The sequence below is a fragment of the Pseudochaenichthys georgianus genome, chromosome 24, assembly GCF_902827115.2.
Source record: "Pseudochaenichthys georgianus chromosome 24, fPseGeo1.2, whole genome shotgun sequence".
Classification (NCBI taxonomy): Eukaryota; Metazoa; Chordata; class Actinopteri; order Perciformes; family Channichthyidae; genus Pseudochaenichthys; species Pseudochaenichthys georgianus.
Genome location: NC_047526.1, coordinates 25,106,350 through 25,127,913, shown reverse-complemented (window position 1 = coordinate 25,127,913; position 21,564 = coordinate 25,106,350). Strand labels below are relative to the sequence as shown.

Below are 21,564 nucleotides of genomic sequence, written 5' to 3'. Positions count from 1 at the left end.
GAAGTATTAGTTTTTTGTTTTTGAGGATGGAAAAATGTCACACACAGATATAGGGAGGCTAGACCTATACAATTGATTAATTATGGTTTATAATTTCATGTCAATACGAAGAAGAAGAAAAGATGGCTGCACTGTTCAGTGTCGATCCTGTGGAGTTGGAGATGGAGGTTATACATCTCCAAAATCATGTTCAGCTGAAGTCTCAGCAAAACTCACAACATTTCTGGAGCCTTGTAGACCCAGAAAACTATAAGAACATTCACCAAGCAGCACTGAACATGTCTGCTTTATTTGGTTCTGTATACATCCCTGTGTGAAGCAGCTTTTTCTGGCATGAATGTCATGAAATCTAAATACAGAACAAGACCGACTGATGAACATGTAAATGACTCTATTAGAGTGCACCTGAGTGGGTCCAGCATGGTCTGTAGGGTAGACTCCATGCAGCGCCAGTCATCTCACTAACTGTAAAAAAGAGTGAATGCACTTATTGTACACGTGCCATAAGATGCTTGCAAGGTGGTGATTAAGGCGATGTATTTACTGTGTGGGCCATAATAAGAAGTGAAAACATTGTAATTTGCTCTTGGACATTTATGTGAATCTTCACTTACTATGTTGTCCATATTAATATGTGAGAAATTGTCGTTTTCTTGGACCTTGATGTGAAGTTAAGATTTTAGATAAGCTTTAGGTATTGCAATTTCACACAAAAGTAGCTTAATTCAACTGATGAGTGCTATGTGAATAAATGTAAGCGATGCGATGCAAGTAGCTCTTGGCCACTTTCATTTTTTCAAAGTAGCTCTCAGGTGGAGAAAGGTTGGAGACCCCTGAAACACGCATTTTAAAAGGTTTTTCGCTTGCCGTTTTATTTGCAGACTTGTCAAAGCATTAATTCATGTTTTTTACTAACCGGTATCAGTATTTAGTTACTTCGGCATCATTTTGAAACGTGTATTACAATTAAATCACGGTAAAAATATGTTAATTTTGTCGCAGTTGGTTTCCACCACAGTATTTACATGGAAATAAGCCCCGCCCCCTCTCCAGCGCGTCCTGTTTGAATGACAGGAGTAAACACAGCTGACAGCCGCGGTGAAACTCCAGCGGTTCGAGCGATGAGAATATTCGCATCACGTCCGTTGTGAACGCAGCATAATGCAGTTCAGAAAACACTGTTCTGTCGCTTTTAAAGCAACTTCGAGATTTTAACAGTATCAGGGGCACACAGGCCATGGTGGCCGTAGGACGTACAATTATTTGTGGGGCATAACGGCCAGACCGAGGGGCTCTGAACGTAATCACTCTCACTTCACCACAACCATCAGTTAGACTCCAGGATCGCAGCTGTTTTGGCTATTTAAACACTCCTCACACACCGCACACAGTTGGTGTCATTAACATAGACGCAGAGATAGGAATAGAAACTCCGCTGACACTGTGGGACTGAAAATCACTCAATTGTGGAGCTCCCCCCCCCCCCCCCCCCCCCCCCAGACAGACGAGAAACCCACTGATGTCTTCAAAACTCAGCCACAACCTCAGGCCCACTTTGAAATATGCATAAAGAGGAGGTGCTTAGCATGAAAGACACATCCAGAAAGACACATCCATTCTCTCGTAGATTATTCAATCAAATTTACAAAAGTAGCAAACTGTTTCTCTATAATGACACTGAACGTGTTGGACTGTTTTCTATGGTTCTGCTGTTAGCAAACTGAATACTGGCACAAATCAATAACTGCAGGTTCATTTATTAAAAATTTAGCAGGATTTCCTCACAATTAATCTTGGCTTATACTTTGGCTCATATAAGACAAATTGCATCAGAATTTATCTGACATAATAATAACTCTTTGAAGTGTAACCATTTTGTAAACTTAAGCTACTTATATAAAATTATTCTGGTGCATTATCAGCAGCACATTTGTATTTTTTTCTTAACTTTTTATTATTAGTGAGACATCTGAGGGACATGAAATAGTTATCTCACTAATCATAAAAAAAAGACATGGGTATTATTAGTTGAAAATAAGGAAAATTGCATGTTTTAGTTAATATAAGAAAGTCCCACTTCTATATACTGTATCTGAAGTAGTCCTTACTGTAGTGTAAATATTGAAAGTGAATTGTCCTTCGCTAGAGATGACCTCTGACTCTACAGCGTATTTAAAGCCGCCCTCCGATCGCTCAGCTGTTTGTATTTCCACATCTTTATCGTTTGGACGTGGGAGAGGCAGGCTCACTGTCGCAGTCAGCACAGCATTATCTGATGTTCCACTGGGTCAACAAGGATGTGACCGACGCTGAATCATCAAACCGCGCTGCATGCCTAAACTCATTCCTTCATATCAGAGTCGTGAGGTAATGGGATGCTGGGTTTCAATTTGGTCTGAGAGCTGCTGAGGTTGTCAAACAACAGAGATTGTCATTTGTTGTCACTGACATGGAACAGAGAGAGCACAGATAGTGACGGGACCGGTCTAGACTAAATCGTGACGGAAATAAAGTCAGCAACATTCAACAAGCGTGTTCCAACATTTGTCACGGCTGATCTAAACAATGCTGCTATCTTTAGCACGCGGCAACAACTGGTCGTGCGCAGCAGTTAATAAAATCAACACATGAAGTCTGCAGGGACCTGAGGAATGAATGGAGTTTTGGTAACAGATAAACTAGGATTAGTTTTAAGCCCAGTTCATCCCTGTCAATATACGTAGCAGCAGGTCTCTGTTTAAGGTTTGCCTACAGTGGGTACAGTTGTCTTTATGAATGTGTGACAGTTACAAGGGTGGAGATGAACGTTGTCTGTCAACATTTTTTCTTAATCTCTTGCGTGGTGGATTACATCAAAAGGCGTGACTGACAGAGCCTTACAGTGACAATAAGATGGAGCAATGTCCATTCCAATCTCTGGTGTGTGAAGTGAGGCCATGATTAAATTATAAAGTTTCACTTCTGACTGTCTGTCTTTCTATATTGTATCATGTCATCAGAACTCCCAGAACAAACCATAATGGTAGTGTAATGTCTGACAGGGTGTGTTGATACCTAAGTGTCCATACAAACTGTATCAAATCTTAATTTAAGTGCTAACACTAGCCTCAATATGATTGATTACAAAACAATGCAGCCATCTAACATTAGTTGTATCTACATTTTAATAACAGACTAGTAAAATGACATTGAATGAATATTCAACAATATATCAAAATGGAGATAAATCGTAAGCCTCAAATATTTAATTGAACAATAGTTGGTTAAAGAATCTCTATTATACTTTTGGCAGTTTTCCATTTCCTGTAGTGTGTTATATACGTTTTTGTGCATGTAAATGGTCTACAAAGGCTAAAATCCCAAAGTCCCGCCCCTGCCTGAAACGCCTCCATTGGACTCCTTTGTTTACTTCTGTAACAAAGTGACATCATTATGTAACACTTGTGTTTCTATTGGCTAGCACTCCAACACATTGGATTTGATAGGTTAAGGGGGCGGGACATCTTTAAGCGGTTGATCAATCACAACAGAGAAAGCCAGCCAACCAATCAGAGCAAACTGGGCTCTGGTTTCAGACAGAGGGTGAAAAGAGAAGCTGCAGCACAGACAGTATGAGAAAAATAAAGAGCTTTTTGAATGGTAAAGCATGTGAACATGACACAGAAGAGGCACACAATACAAATATGAGCCTGACATTTGAGCATTATAGGACAGAAGAGAAGTTCTGCTTCACTCCACAAACAAAGACGTCACCAAGGTCAGCACCTAACTTGCTGAATGGGCCTCCTTAATAAAGCTAACTTCATTAAAGAAGTTAATTGGGAGGGGAGAGAATGAGTCAGGCTTTAAAACATGCATCCCTGGTGTATTACATAGGCCCATTATGTTTTTGTTTTGTCCATGGGAGTGTCATGATTGCACTTTATACTACGAATGTGATTTATTGATGGCTATTAGGACTTGTTCACTCTCCCCTGCACAAATCATAAAAAGACTATATATAGACTAATAGCCATCCTGGTGCTGGTAAAGTAAGGTAATTTAGTTTAACACACTGTAAATGTGAACATGTATTAATACAATCCAACAACAGCATATTAAATGAACAATACGCACACTTGTGAGTCCATGAGGTAAGTGGGACCACATCAGGAATATAAAAAGTGGAGATACTTCAAGAAAATGACCTCAGAGGATCATCTAAATGGCATTGGCTTTACAGTAACACCAGCAATTACCAGATTCGATTAGTAGTCACTGTGCGGAATGACAAAGAATATACACACAACATGTGTTTCAGCATCTGTGTGTCATTACACGCTCTATGATTTGATGCATACTCCAACGCTTCTTTATCATTTTGGTAAAACACTACCACCTGCCTCATATTGCGCTTGTCTATCATAAAGTGCTTCTGCGCCCTATCATTGTTAGGTGATTACATGAGAGATATAAGTGAGAGTGAATCACAACCAGTAGCATTCAGACTAAGTTATACATTACCTCGTGCAGAGAGAAGGAACCGATGAAAGCCTAAGCAGTGTGTGGGAGTTCTGTTCGCATGTGTATAAGAAAAGGAGGCATGTCTTTTTTATCTCCCACGTGTTGACAGGGTGCTACGCTATATTAGCGGTCAGGCCTGGTCAGAGATAATGAAGCTGAGGTCTGGGTCAGCCTGAGTCTGTCATTGGGCTTATCACCACACAAGTGCACACACACATGCATATTACAGTCTTACTTTTGTTAAGTCTGCTACTTCAGCGCTGGACTCGAGTTTTGATAATGCCAACAGTGTCGAAACAGTTCTTTATTTGGACAAAACGTATTGAATGCTGTCCAAAGATAAGCAGTCGTTTTATAACTTCCGTTAGATAAGAAGCCCTGACGGTTGATAGCCAGTCCAACACGCTGGACCAAATGTGTCCCATCTGAGCAGACTTTTGACATTACCGTACTCGGGGCTATTATTAGAACCAACTCCGAAAATAGACATTCTAAACTGACCAGCTGTTTTTGATTGAGAGAAGAGAATAGTAAGACAGATGGGAAAAGTACCTCCATGAACTTTTCCTTTCCTGTCTCCCCTTACAGTCTTGGGTTTCTTGGCACACAAGAGTACCGACTACTTTACATCTTCTAACTAACCTACTTGTTTCAGTTTTGGGGATTATTTGAAGACTATCTGCTTGCAGCTGGTTATCGGTTTGTCTTGCCGTCTATATTTCCTGTTAAATCAAATCTGTTTCCTGTCTTCGGCCCCTGTTAATCATGGTCTTAAAACAGCTTGAGCCACAACAGATTCAGATGCATGTCTGTAAGGTTTAGTAGTGGAGAGAGAGTGATCCACATGGAGTCTGCCAGGGACACTTTTACACCCGTCTTTAAAATAAACACCTGCTGCCGGAGGGACATCAGAGATCCTGCAGTGTGTAACCGCACGGCTCTGATTAGATAATGAAACTGAGCTAACAGAGTTACAGCATTACAAACTACCTCTCAAGTCCACAAGTCTAAATTGGATATCCTGTACAAGCACATGAACACACACGCGTCTAATGTGCAGCCGTAGGGGAGGGAAAACGCACATTAAACTCTTTGCCCACCTCTCAAATTCAGCACCCATGAGGGTTTACTCAAACGTTGCACCTGTTAGTGCCCTCTTTAAGTTTCTTCTGCTTATTGAAGTGTTTGGTTTGTGACCACTGAGACATTTGTATCTGACCAGCAACTCACTTGAGCAACACAACTCCAATAATTAAGAGTGTTTTCAAACGTGCGTATAGTTTGTTAAAAACCGTTGATTTCATTAAACAAATCCCAGAATCCAAGTGCACTTAGCTATGAGATACATTTATCTTAACTTAAGACTCTTAAGTTAAGAGTATACATGACGTGGCCTAAAATAAGCAAAGATATCACAAACATGGGCTCAATTCAGTGTGGCAAACTAACGAATCAGAATTAAAAAGATGGAAATATGTCTTAAAACTGCTACATCGAATACTTTAGTACTGTTACAGTATGGCCATCTTAATTAATTGGGAAAAGTAGTTACCTAATAGTGGTCTATATCATATATTTGTGCTGATACTTTAGCAATGAAACATTACAATTTGCTTCATTTTAAAATATCCCTGGTTATTGTGAAGAAGAAAATGTGTATTAAAGGTCCCATGACATGCTTTTCCGGTTATTACCCGTCCCCTTGTGTGTTATGAAGCTTTTTCTGCAAACGGTCTGCAAAGTCACAAACCCTCAAAGTGCACCCTGTAGCGAGGAAAACTCTAACACAGAAAAGACCTGTCTATGCTGCCCCAGAACGCCTCGTTGGAGATCTTTCTTTTTCCTGGTCACAGTAACGAAATGGACCAATCCGTGGAGCTCCACACACACACACACACACACACACACACACACACACACACACACACACACACACACACACACACACACACACACACACACACACACACACACACACACACACACACACACACACACACACACACACACACACACACACACACACACACACACACACACACACACACACACACACACACACACACACACACACACACACACACACACACACACTAGGGCTGTGCGATTATGGCAAAAATCATAATCACGATTATTTGGGTCAATAATTGATATCACGATTATTTTGACGATTATTCATTGACCATTTATTGAACTTTAAAACAAATAATATTTTACCAATAAACAAGATCAACAAATATGTTGGAGCGCACTTCCAAAACCATACTAAACATATATTATTAATATGAATAAATTAGACCAAAATAAATTAAATCAAATATGATGCAGTGCACTGTCACAACCTACTGAAAACTCCTTAACATATAGCCAACATTTTGGTAAAACATATTCAACATATTCCACTCAGTTAAACGTTGAAGGCTGGCCAACCCTCATGGTCCAGAAGCAACAGGAAATAAATGTTGAACTACAATTTAAGACCAAATAAAAATGTTTAGGCCACCATGGCAAATGCTGGTAGGGCTGCTCATGTCATCTCTTAAAGATTTTTTGCAAGAAACACCAGCCTGTTTACATGGTCTGGTTTCAGAGATGAGCGCAGGCAGGTGACAAGCCACCTGTACTGAAGACCCTCAGCCACGCCCCGACACATGGGGTGACGCCGGCCAATCACAAAGCTTTGATGCGTTCAAGTGCATTATTCTGGCACAGGAACATTATGTTATAGGACATTAACGATAAAACAGAATATTGTTGTTCTATTTTTAGACACATCTCGCGATCGACTGGTTGGGCACCCCTGGGCTAGACCATAGGTCTGTTGTGGTGGCAAAGTAGTCAGCTGAAGTCACATCTCTCTCAACTTCCCCACGGCATTTGTCATATGGTGCAGGCTGCGCAGACCTGCTGAAATAATACCAAGACGGCATCACGTAACGCTTGTCCAACGTGTTGACAAGTTGCTTAAAGCCCTGGTTGCTAACAGTGCTAACTGGGCACATATCTTTAGCGATGTGAAATGTAATGGCAAAGTACTTGCAAATAGTGGAAATAGTGTTACCCTTCTTTTTAACGAGTTGCTGCTCTTGTTCAGACATCTTCGCTCGCGCTGAACACTCACAACACAGGTCACTACCACGTGGCCGAGTGGGCTTTTAGGGAGGGGCGAAAGCGCACCCAGCAAAATAATCGTATTTTGTCAATGATGCTGTTTTCATAATCGTCGCAAGCCATAATCGTAATCGCGATTAAAATACGATTAATTGCACAGCCCTAACACACACACACACACACACACACACACACACACACACACACACACACACACACACACACACACACACACACACACACACACACACACACACACACACACACACACACACACACACACACACACACACACACACACAGGCAGGAGCTCCAACAAGCCGTTTAAGACAGAGAGTGAATACACATACTATACAGAGATGCTGTATGAGAATCTATTCTAGTAGACGTCAACAATGGAATTATGAGCATGACATGGGACCTTTAAATCTATATGTGAATCCAAAAACAGATGTTGAGTGTTAAAAAGATAAATGTTAACCTCTCAAAAATGTAGCCGGGATTAAGTAGTTTACAACACTGATCTTTATTACTTAAACCCTATATGGTAATAAATAATGCTCTGCCCAACATGAATCAACCCCTTATCTCAGCTGAGGAGTTCTCACCTAGATCCCTGCTCTTGCCGTATTTTCGCTGCAGCTGTGCTGTAAATCTTTCTGGTATAAACAATGGCCTACAGAGTAAGAAATGAATTTGATCTACAATGCTGGGTCTTTTTTCACATTGCGATGCTGCGGGAGGTTCTGTGCAGTTGTTATATAAGGCAGACTCACACTAGCGTACACTGTCCCGCCGGTCACCACTTGACACTTTGACTCACACACATTACGCAGAACACCTTTTAAGCTCATATTTCTTAACCCCGAGACAAAAGAAGACAGGATGTAAGTGTGGGAGGGATGGAAAGAGAAGGATAGGGGAGAAAATGACTTTCCATGAAGGTGATGCAGACATAAACCAAAAGGTCAGAGATATTTGTATCATACCGATATACCATTTATAAGTATTATATTTACTTCATATTGCATGAGGAATACAACTGACACTTGGAAATGACAACGATAAGGATCATGCAGACAACAATGTAAAGCAATACTTGGCAATTTTAAGAAATACACAAAAAATTGCGTTTTGTTTCTAGATTCTGGATTCATACATACTGTAGGGTCTACAATATGCCAGCAGTGTGAGGAGCCAGAGTTTAAACTAAATGGGTTAGAAGGGGAGAAGGTAAAGGACCACCCATAGCTTCCTCAGCACTGACCTTTATAGGGCAACTGTCATATTAACACTGACAGGACTTTTATTGAATGAACTTGTGATTAAAACATAAAGCATGTGGCATGTATAAAGGGGGGCCTGTGGGTCTTTATAAAGCCTTTGTACTTTTATCATGCAAGAAATCACATGTAGTTATTGTAACCTTTGATCTGACATAACTACTGTGTTTCTCTTTCGGCCTGATATTTAGTTGTCATACTTAGGCTACTAGTATTACATGTAGGCTATTTATCCATTATGAGCTTCACTGTTCAGACTAACCCTAGCACGAGATCAGCGTTTTCCCACTTCTTGTATTTCAAGTATGTAAAGAAATACAAAAGCATGTATTTGTAGCATCCCAGAAAAGCCTGGATGCAGCGAGCCTCGATAAACAAACACAACTTGGAGGTCTGGCTTGGCTTCAGCTGACGGACGTCATTATGCACGTCGATACAAAAACAAACACACTGGCAGAGAAAGACGTCCGGCTTCTCAGATTGGACTCGAGGGTGGAAAATCCCCATCTGACAAGTTTAGACAGCCGAACATAAAGTGAAAGAAACACACAGCACTGTGGCAGTGGAGTAGTGTTATTTTTCCAATGTGTTGGTTGAGTTTTTTACTTAAACAGTAACTGCATTAACAGTGAAGCAATATACTTTCACTCCTTCATTGTAATGGTGTGCGAGATAAAGAAGAGAGTGCAGATTATCCTGGGTCATCCAGCCGGCTCTATTACTGTAATTAGTGGAGAACAGCCAAGATCCAAACAGAGACTGCCCCCTTCAAAGCCTACCTAACAGTGGTTAGACACAACAGCCACTATTACCATGCTTAATACCAGAGTACACATTAGTTTCCTCTTTCCTCTCTTGTACATCTAAAGTAGATGGAAGAGACAGAAAATCATGCATAACCATCAAATCCGCCATCGAGACCTCTCAATATGAATCAACGATACACTAGTCAGCGGTTCCCACACACTTCGGATAAAGCATGTCGACATCACACTTGAATCACATGAGAGCGCATGGGCCACTTGGTACCAACATAAATAACTACATGTATTAGTATAGCAGCTAATCATAAACCCCACAATCACGCGACACACACACACTCCCTCTTACACACACTTGCACACACACCTAGAGTAGCTAAACCCAACTGGGTGCTGGTGTCACGTTGCAGACAGGAAACAGATGGCCTGCTGGGAAAGAAAGAAGAAAAAGGCATGCCAAAGAAGGCCAGAGAGAACGCTTCAACCCTCCATTTCTCCCTCCATCATCCCTTTCATCCTTGGTTGGAAGCTAAAGGAGGAGCGAGGTGGTGTTTGGAGGCGAGATCAGTAGGCTCTGGCTCCAGATCAGAGTGATGGAGTTCTCTGGGAGGTTTTTAAATAACAGCCCAGCATGGCTGTACTGTGCTGGGCTCGGCTGGGACAGATCCCGCAGGCTATTTAGGACACATCCCAAAGGGAGAGAATATATTTTAAGCCTTTCAGGGAGCAACATTCCTGTCAAGCACTGCATTTCACAACAACACTACAAATATATAGGCTAATTGTACAGATATCTTTTAGAGAAAGGCGACATATGTCTGGATAAAATGTTTAAAATGAGCTAGAAGAAGAGATCAATACCACTGACATGTTGTATGATAAGTAAAACTAGAGACAGGAGGCGATAAGACTGAAGTTAGCCTTGCTTTGAAAATACACCTTCTGTCACTTTTTAATCTTTATAGAAAAGTAGTATCTTTTTTTGTAAACAAGCTGACAGTTTTGCCAGAGTATATAAAACACTTTTTTTGGAAGTAAAAGTGTAAAAGTGTGTTCACATCAGTTGGCTGGAAAATGTTTGGCTGATTTGTTCTCTTTCAATTACGTTTGGCAAACCTCATGGTCCGATTGTCTGATCAAAGTTTTTTGCCTATCTGACTATTTTAATTGAGGTTTGTTGCAGCTTTCCCCAAACTTCACGAGTCAAGAAATACTGGCCCAAACGTATGATTAGTTTCAGTTCTATACCTACCAATAAAGAACAGACAGAGAAAGAAAAGATCCAGATCAGTGATAGCTAAATACCACCAGACACATTCAACTGATGACCTGTGAAGTTTACTTCCTCTAAATCAACCTCTGGACCTTTGCCAGGGACGCAGGACTGACCCATCAGCTGCTGCTGGGAGATAACCTTTGACCCTGAAAACCACATCAGAGATCAATAATGTCTTGAGTAAGGCCTCCCTCCCCAGAGGAAGCATTGATAAGTGCTGACCCTGGCCATTTGAGGTCGTGAAGCATCACGTGTTTTCTTGAGCTCTGTGTCCTGGTGTATCCGGGTTTCTAATCTCAGACCTGATCGTAGTCAAGCTTCTCATGCCAACACCGTGTCTAATGTGGAGGAAGTCTGGAAAAAGTCTTCAATCAGGAACTCTAAAAGATGCAAGACAATTGATTAATTTGGCTGATGTCAAGCTTTACTACTAGATATTTGAGCATGTAATTTAGCACAACCTTTATTAATGGGGCTTCGGCTCAAATGAACACAGATTTAATAAGGATGTACTTTAATAAGGTGTCCAAACTTTCACATCACATTTCGACTGAGCAAGTGTAATTCTATTCTATTTTTAACGGAAATGTACAGACACATACCTTGTATTACATATTAGTATGCAAGTTATATGAAATACTGTCTTTCATCTACACTAAGTTATCCACTTACTATTATTCTGAATTAGTAAACCTACCTAAAACTTTGTACTTCATTTATAAAGTTCTTTGTTTGTAAATGTAACCTGTATATCTTGAAGTTTAGATGGCAATGGGATAAAACTGAGCCGTAAAAACGGTTTCATTAGATATCACTTACACAAATTAACTTCACAGCAGTTCTCTTTCAACCGACCAACATCTGAAAACCTGCCTAACATCTGCAGCCAGCCATTTAATGTTCATTCAAACACCCTGGGCTGTAAAATCTACAGACATCATTAAGCATGTCTGCTAATTTCTAAAAACCTGCGATAAAATAACTAAGGCAACACAACCAGAAACACATGTCTACTGTATATCGAAACCTCCTTAATGTGGGCCGACTTCAAACACATGTTTAGATAGAAACCTCCACTCCGAGACTCTTCATTGAGACTGTGTCTTCGTTAAACTGGCACCCTGTAATCCTGCTGCATGACATTTAAACCTTTATTGGAAGTCTTGGAGGATTGTTGAGGTGTGTTTGGGCTTTTTGAAAGTCTCCAGACTTCTAATAAGGAGTCAAGCAAGCCAAAACATAAAACCCTCTGTTGATGCAGAAGGAGAGCTCTGTCTCTCGTCCAGTCCTTGTTTCTGTCTCCATCTCCATTATATTAAATCGTAAAAAGCACTGTAAGTTGTTGGCCAAAGCATGCCAACAAGAGTCATATATTTAAACTATATGCTGATAATAAACTACCTAAAATGTATGATATAAATATCTCTCGCTCTCTCCTTTCAATTGATATCTTCCTTTGTGAGTCAACAGTCCTTTCTTTTTCCCACTTTGCCACTAAATCAAGTGACTCTGCCGTCTTCAGCGCATGCAGCACGTGTTTCTGGACTCATAGCAATCCTTGCTTCTCAGAACAAATTGACTTTAATGGGCGTGAGGCGGGGTGAGCCGGGGGGGAAGAGAGTGCGTCAAAAACACACCACATGCTACTCCATGCCAGTCCCCTACAAGGAGAACAGCAGCGTTACTTCTTTGACCAAATCCTATAAAAAGCTGGCAGGAACCAACACATACTCACAAAGGAAATCATTGAATGGCAAAAATACAACTAAACCATTAGTTTAATGAGACATTTAGTCTTTATATTTGTAATTTCTTGGGTTACTTTAGCCACTCTCTTTGAACCTTAAAATAAAACTGAACAAGCGTGTTTATATTAATGTTTACAGACACGATGTTTGTAGTTAGAGCAGCTGTCAGAAAAGAGTTTACCCTTTCGCTGACTCTCAAACTGTCCAAACTGTCAGTACACGTCACCGCGTCAACCACCATCCATCTTTTTGACCTACGTCTGGTACACACAAACATGGCCGTAGCATCTCAACACTGTCCCTTTTCTACTCTCCTCATGGTGCAATGCTCGGTGAATGTTCCTCTATGGCCAGCACATCATCCAGGAAAACTGACACACACACACACACACACACACACACACACACACACACACACACACACACACACACACACACACACACACACACACACACACACACACACACACACACACACACACACACACACACACACACACACACACACACACACACACACACACACACACACACACACACACACACACACACACACACACACACACACACACACACTCGTCCTTCAACTTCGGTGCCCTGGAGAGAACATTAATTGTCCTTGGGTGAGCTTGGCTTATTAAGGGGCAACTAAAAAGGCAGAGTGGCCGCTTAATAAAGCCATTTAAGAGGTTCAACATCAAACAAAATGAACAAGGATACATTCAAAGCATATGTTTCCTCCCAGCAGCACTACTATGCGAGTGTGTGTTTGGCATCCTCAGGTGTTCAAATCTGTGTGTGCTCCCATGTGAACAACCCTCAGCCGTGTTTTCCCTCTCCCACCTCGCTGACCTTTCTAAATCTAGCAGGATCCAGGGGACTTACCCCCACAATCTCACTGAGAGATGAACGACTCCCCACAGCTATGAGGCTTCAAATCCCTCCATCCAGGACCAGTCCAGGCAATAACACAGACATCAGAGGAGTGATAAAACACTGCTCCTCCAGGGGAAGACAGATTGAAAAAAACCGCTTTCAAAGTACAAAGAATTGGCCCAAAAGTAAAGGAAATGTTCTTGTAGATGAACCATAAAGTAAAGAGCTCCTTGGATGCAGAACTATGGTGTGTTAAAGTCAGCTTGTTAACAGAGATTTGTGGTGTATAATAATTCAGACAGCAGCTATGACTTGAGGGGGCAAACTGGGGGCACGGCCATAGAGATAATGGTATGAGGATGAATAGGTATTACTGAAGTAGTGGTGGGGGGAGTGCAGGGTGAGATATGGGGCACAGGAGAACCCCGGCACCCCCTGCAAGCAGCTGCATGTTGGTCCTGAAGAATGCCAGAAAGTTATTTTGGGGGGGGCCACATCTGCTTTGTCTATCAGGAGAACCCGACGCCTCCACATACACTTCAAAATATATTTTCTCGGAGTAGGACTTGGAAGGAAGCACGGAAGGAAGGAGGGAAGGAAGGGCAGTAGGAAGGAAGGAAAAAAAAGAAAACAGCCCTCTAGGAGAGTTGAAGCCATTAGGAATGCCTGCTGAGTTTCAAAAACAGAGAACAGAGAAGAAAAGGATACAAATCAAATCAAGGGTAGAGAAAAAAGATGGGGGTTGGAAAGGAAAGAGGGCTTCGCTTTTCTGTGAGAGAACCCGGCCAGAGCTTAGAACAGCGCCAGGTTCCATTCAGACTAGACAAAGTAAATAAAACCACTTGATGAAAAATGGCAAAAGGAAGCCAATGGATGGCAGAGAGGTGGGATAGCAAGTTATAAAAATGAGACGGTCTGACTTTCTGAACGTTCTGTTTTCACAACTGAGAAGCCGGCTTTATCTGATGGCCGGATATATAGATTAACACAGATTATCACAGAATTGTCAAACATCTCGGTGTGTGGGGGAAAAGAGAGAACAGACGCCTATTCATCTTCCCCAGAAATCATTCCTACTGTCATCCCAATCTCTTCCTTCATCTCCAGAGGACTTCCACACTGCTAATCTGGAATAATAAACAGAAATCTATCTAGAAATCTAAACATCCCGCTAATCAAAATGATGCTGGAGCGGGCTCGGTTTATCCCCGTTCCCGTGCCGTCAGCCTCCGGCCTCCTCGTAACCCAAACTCCACACTAATTCATAAATTACAAACAAAGAGTCCCTTGTGGTTTGGGAGGGACCGGGCCGGCACTGTGAACTACAGCGAAACGACTACGTGTCAATCAGGGGGAAACCTGGGTAGGTGTGTAGGCAGGCGCACACTCACAGGCTCACACACTTACAGTCTCACACACTTACAGTCTAACTAACAGGCAGGCAGGAGCACACACCTACTGTAACACATGTTCACAACCAGAGATGGCAAAAGTACATCCTTTACTCAAGTAGAAGTACAGATACGCAGGTTTAAAAATACTCTGGTAAAGGTAGAAGTATTGACTCAACTTCTTTACTCAAGTAAAAGTAAAGAAGTATGGGCTTCGAAATGTACTTAAGTAAAAAGTACCCATAACTACCAACTTTTGTATAGAGTAACTGACCTCACGTTATATTAATATACCAATAATGTAATTGTTTGCTAATGAATGTTTCCATGCTGAACAACGGCAAAATGACAAAGTTCTCATTGGTCCCTCTTCTTTAGAGAAGACCAGGAAATGATGGATACACGGATCGAGGCACGCGATGACTCTAAATAATAATGATCACACCACCAAACGCAGAGTAACACACCTGTTTTGAAAATGTAAGAAGTAGAAAGTACAGGTATTTGTGTTAAAAATGTAAGAAGAAAAAGTAAAAAGCCGTTGGAAAAATAAGTAGTGGAGTAAAGTACTGATACCAGAAAGATGAACTTAAGTACAGTAACAAAGTATTTGTACTCCACTACTTCCCACCTCTGTTCACAACACACACACAACCATTTGGAAGCCAAATGTCATTTTGGAGCCCAGGAACTGAGTGTGCCATTGTCTGGTGTAAGCGGCTCTCCTGGTTCCTACGTCCTGTTTACGAGGGGTGACGTGTGCAGAGGTGGTGAGCTCGCACCGCCGGGAGCAAAGCCGCCAGTTGGATTGAGCTGAGGGCAAGCCTCTGTGGAAAAACACGTGTTGAAAAGCTGGGCGTTGCTTCAATTGTGCATGTGGATTAAACACTGAACAGGGTTTTATATTCAGCACCAGATGCTGCTGGGTTTTACTGACGGATGATGAATGCTGATAATCTTGCTTAAGCTAAGTTTGAAGGTTTGCATAAAAAAACAAACTGAATTCATTAAATCACCAAATCTGTTCATGATATTTGATCAACTAAATGTTGTTATTCATTTTAATTTTGACAGTTATAATCCAGAGAAACATAACATGTAAGACAGGAGGAGGTGTGGTAGGGACAGTTATATTAAAACATTGTTGATACAGATAATGCAACAATTATTTGTGATATAGATTAAATGATATCATCCACTATCAATTACTCTCCACCTTTAAGACCACAAATAATCAAGAAGGGTAAATGCTGAAATGATTGGTCACTTAATTGATGAGTCAAACGAATGTACAGCTATTTAAAAAATGTAATATTTGTTTAAGCAAAAAGCTAAACACATTTTCTTTTTTGTATAATTAACTGAATATGGTTTTGGAGTGGTGATGGGAAACACACAGAGATCTTAAGACATCACCTCAGGCCTGGAAAATCAACACTTTTTCATAATTGTTCATCATTTCGTGGACCATTAGATTGATTAATGAATGAGGGAAATAATCATCAGATTAACGGATGATGGAAAGCTGCTTCCTGCTCTGAATCAGCAGCAGTATTTTCACTGTGTGACCGCCTCGCTGCCCCTGTTGGTTTTACTGTATTAAGCACCCGGTGCTTAATTACAGTGAAGTCAATCTCCTGCCAGCACAGCCTGCTCTCTGGCCCATTAGGAAAAAACAATGACCATGTATGGAAACACACACACACACACACACACACACACACACACACACACACACACACACACACACACACACACACACACACACACACACACACACACACACACACACACACACACACACACACACACACACACACACACACACACACACACACACACACACACACACACACACACACACACACACACACACACACACACACACACACACACACACACACACACAGGTAAAGGTACCGAGACAGAGTGGGGTGTTGTCAGGTATCAGTCTTGTTTTGTGCACACTGTATCTAGGTGATCTCACGATGTCATCTGTCCACACGTGACACCTACAGTTCCCTGTCAGTGTGTGGTCCACTTCTCCCTCTCAACACATGTTTCTTCATGTTTCACACATACTCCATCTTCCAAATAATAGGTACTCGCACCAACTTACCCTCTCATACGCTCTCATGTCCCAAACAGCGTGGGATCAAAACAGCGAGACATTCCTCAGGGCAGCGCAAGGTGAGGCATTTCAACTCCACAACAACAACAACAGGTAAAAACAGTCTTAGAGGTGAATTAAATATTCAGAGACATTATTTTAAACTATTCAAAGTGTAAAGCAATTAGGACGGACAACAGGAGAGTTGGCCCCACTTCTCAAGAAACTCAAACAACTTCAGCACAGAACAAAAATAAGCCAGATTACAGCAGGGAGATTTAAATACGTATCCAGGCATATGACGAGGTGACACTTACACACTCATTGCTGAATGGAAAATCCTCCGAGAGTCCAGGCAGTAACTTTCTCCCCGAGCGGGTGTTTGTTTCTGTCTTGTCAAACACTGCCCCCTCCTCCTCCTCCTCCTCCTCCTCCTCCTCTTCGTCCCGCCAGGAGAGCTGCGACTGGCTTTACCGTCAAAACAAGCGTTCACGTGAATAGTCCACTGTGGATACAACCATGAGAGAGCACAGTCCAAAAAAGGAAAAGAAAGAAGGAGGGAGGGAGTAAACAAAAAGGATAACCTCTTTAAAAAGGTCTCCTCCTTTTCAAGCCTAACAGTTTGTAAAGAGTTTCCTCTTCTTTTCTTCTTCCCATCCAGAGAGAATAAGGCTCTTCTAATGCTTCTCCTCTTTAAGTTTTCCCTTCCTTCCTGCTCTCAGGCAGAGAGAAAGTTAAACCCGGCTTTAGACAACTGGAATGTGACAGCAGGAGAGAGCGAGGGAGAGAGAACGGAGTGGTGAGGGAGGGAGGGAGAGAAAGAGGGAGAAAGAGAGGCAGGAGCAGGGACATGTAGTGTCTACCTACACAGCCCACTGCTGTGTGAGTGAGCAGTCACAGAGAGGTAGAGAGGGAGGGGAGGAGGAGGAGGGGAGGGGGCTATGAGTGTAGCATGAGTGTGTGTGAGAGAGAGAGGGAGGAAGGGAGGGAGGAAGGGAGGGAAAGAGTCAACGTGCAGCTCCAGGAAATGACCTGTGTATTTCATTCAGCTCAGATTGGTGATCTGGGACTGTGGAGCGTAAAGGGCCGGAGCACTGCTCCTCGCGGCTGCATGCATACAGTCAGAGGGGCTGCATGACCCGATATATGAGAGTTCAACATATAAATCTGTCCAAAGTGTTGAGACACAGTTTATAAAATGGTTCCTATATTATGTCTAGTTAAATAAGGACTTTATTAGTTATAATGTTGGGTTTTATACTTGTATGTTTTTTTACATTTTTAAACAATTTTTTCTAGGTTAATTAACCAGAAAATGTACTTTAATGTGAAATGGATAAAAGTATAGACATTTGTTATTTATGTTGTATCGTGTGGATGTGGGTTACCACTTTGATTTCCTTGGAAGAACCAATCAGAATGTCGGACACAGATTTGGGGAGTTTGTCATTGTTTCCTTCATAACCTTTATTGGAAGACATTTAGATGTTTGTACACAATGTCATTGTCTCCGATTTTAAGTTTGCTTGAAGAATGTGCTTTTTCTTTGTTACCATTTTGATAGAAATAGGCAAAAATGATCCTTTATACAAACGTTTCATATTCTAACCCTTTCCCATTTTCAAAAAACATACATTAATCCGTTTTTTTCAACACTTTTTTAATAACGAATCATTTAGATCCATGTTTGCTAGCTTGCTGTCTTATTATCCCCTGCCTTTCTTGCCTTGTTGCTATATATCTTGGTACTATTTGGCAGGCTGTGAAACATCATCATGAAGGTGTATTAAGTTTCAACATGTGCGTGCTTCCTTGGTGTCGTGCGTGCTGTGAGAGATCAAAACCACACAGGGCGACTTGAATTGAACTATTGCATTGACTCAAATCAAAATGTGAAAAATAATTCATGTATACTACTAATACATGAAACAAAATGGTGCTTTGGCTTAATGTCCTCTTGAAAAATCAAGAAAGCTGCTTAAATGAAATGAGAACGGCCTCTTGCGTTTTTATATACATTGCCCCTGGCTACTGTTGTTGTTTACGACATGTCATTGTGGATAAAGCTGAAACTGTTTTATGAGGTGTGCACGTTGACTCCTCTGCAAGCCTCTGAGACCTACAGTTACTCAGTTCTCTGCATGGATCCACAGAGACCTTTAAATGTATCCTGCAGAACTATAATTCTAGCTCAAGACACCCTGGGAATTGTCCACTTGGTTCCCACCCCCTACACTGCCCCTCCACACACACACACGCTAACTCTCCCCTCTCTCCCTTCCTCTCTCCCTCTGCCCTCGTCCACCGCAGGAGGAAAACTGAAACCAGCCACAGACTGGAAAGCATTAGTCTGCCCCCTACACCCCCCACACACTCTACATACAGACGAAAACAAGAACGATGGATAACCAAAATGAGCCGAGAGTCGTTGTTGCCGTGAGCGCAGAGTGACACGGCAACAGCAGTTTACGACGCTGTGAAGCCAACACACTTGGCAGCGAGTCGTGTTGCAGAGCTTTGCTTATTTTGCAGTTTTCAGACCAACAAAGAAGCAGTTGCTCATTTGGGAAAACAGGCCAAGTAAAGAAACCACAGGCCGGGGGGGGGAGATGTTTGTGTTTGTTTGTGCATTCAGTTTGTGCATGTACTGTATAATCTACTTATGCTTGCTTTATTGTGTGTATTTATGTTTGTACATGCGTATACATGTGTTTGTGTGCAAACATGTGACTGAGTGGATGTTAACTTGACTGCATGCTCCTATTATCCTGCCATTCTAAAGTGGACAAACAGCCTAAAGCCAAACGCAGAACATTCCTCCGCTCTGGAAAGCGCTTGATATGTTGGGGGCTGGAACAGTTACAGGGACATAAGTGGCTTTGACGAGCGGCAGCGGAGCGACAGACCCCAACATGATCATCAGGGAGGCCCTCTGCGTCCCACTCCCATACAGGTCAGTGCTAATGAGACATAACGCCTCCACAGAAGTGCCACAGTGGTCAGGTAGAAGTGAGCGGTCAGTATTGAGCCAGGCAGACATGGATCATCCACAGGGTCATGAGACCGTCTGCACAACGGGGAGAAGAGAGTGGAGCAAAAGAAGGAAGGAAATCTAACAACTGAGCATTTCTGCAAGTCAGACATTACTGCAGCACATACTGTACAAACAGACAGAACAAAAACATCATTTAACCATTCATAATTATACATTTAACAATCCAATACTAGATCCAAACGAGCACATTTAGGATTCAACCAGTTTCCCTCAGTGAAAGCAGCAACACAAAAAGTACAACCCTTGCATTGAAAAGTAGTATTTGCAGAAGGAGTTGAGTATCACGATTACTCGTTATGCTGAAAGGGGCCACTTAAAGTATCAAACTATCATACATTTGTATTATCAGCACTTGCACATCTATACTTAAGAACAATGATACTCTCTGAATTGGGATTTTTTTTTAACACGTGTCAAATTCTATAAAGTAATCATGTTTTTATACAGTATTTATTTTTGCAATACGACTATACGTTTTAATCAATATAGTGGAGTAAATAGTAGTTTTCTCTGAATGTAAAGGAATAAAAGTAGAACGTAGCATTACATATAAACACAATATCTTCTACTTGAGGAAATGTACTCAGTTCCGTTGCACCACTCAATCTCATTGATTCAATCATTGTTCCACATTATACAAACTTGATACACTTGATATAATCGTGTATCGTGCCGGTGATGATGCACATGTTGACATTTGTCCACAGAGCCTCTGAGGTTAGACTGGAGTTAATCAGAATGGAGTTACTCACACTCAGCGGCCCTGAGTTGGCTCTGATCCGACAGATCACGCTGCAGTCACCTGTCTTATCTGTCTGTATCAGTACAGCGCTCTGCTGCCGCTTCCCCATGTTTACTAAGCAGGCTGTAGATAGTGGAATCAAAGTGTCTGGCTGGCAAACAATCCAGTTTTCATGTCCAAGGGACTCTTTAAAGGTTTTGTACCATAACGCAACACATAGTGAATCACAATGGATACAGAACACTGCAGCACAGGCAGGGGGGAGCAACGAGAACACTTTTTTAACTCACATTAGTCATGCGTATGTAACAAGATACAAGGATTTGCGGACGTTTTTTTATACTAACAGGCAAAATTATGAATAAAGTGTCTAAATAAGAAGTTACAACACGTGTTTTACTGTGATTTAGAACGTTTTTACAGTAAGGAATTTAGTTGTTGCTTAAGTCTGAACCGTTCACATGATAGACACTTTATAAGCACCACAGAAACTATAATGGTCCTTTTGGTTAGAGTGCATGGTTTCCAAACGAAAAATAACAACATTCAAACTCTCGCTTATTCTTTTTTTATGCTTTTAAGAAATTGAAGTCTTTAATCTTTAGAAACTAAAAAAGAAAAAGTTTATCAGCCACTTATGTACATAAGTGGCTGATAAACTTTTTCTTTGAACAGATTTAGATACATTTGAACTTTATTATATCAAAT

The 21,564-nt window shown here is 41.5% G+C and overlaps 1 protein-coding gene across 2 annotated transcripts in view; it reads right to left on the bottom strand.

Annotated features, from left to right (window-relative positions):
• LOC117439537 (protein eva-1 homolog A) overlaps positions 1 to 21,564 on the bottom strand; it is a 79,984-nt gene that overhangs the window by 14,360 nt on the left and 44,060 nt on the right. The window contains exon 1 of one of the 2 annotated variants that reach the window (XM_034075467.2): positions 7,565 to 7,614. The exons of the other annotated variant lie outside the window; for it this stretch is intronic. Coding sequence (XP_033931358.2) covers positions 7,565 to 7,601 — 37 coding nt within the window. The 5' untranslated portion in view covers positions 7,602 to 7,614. Of the gene's footprint in view, positions 1 to 7,564; positions 7,615 to 21,564 lie in introns of those variants that run through there. 2 annotated transcript variants of the gene reach the window in all.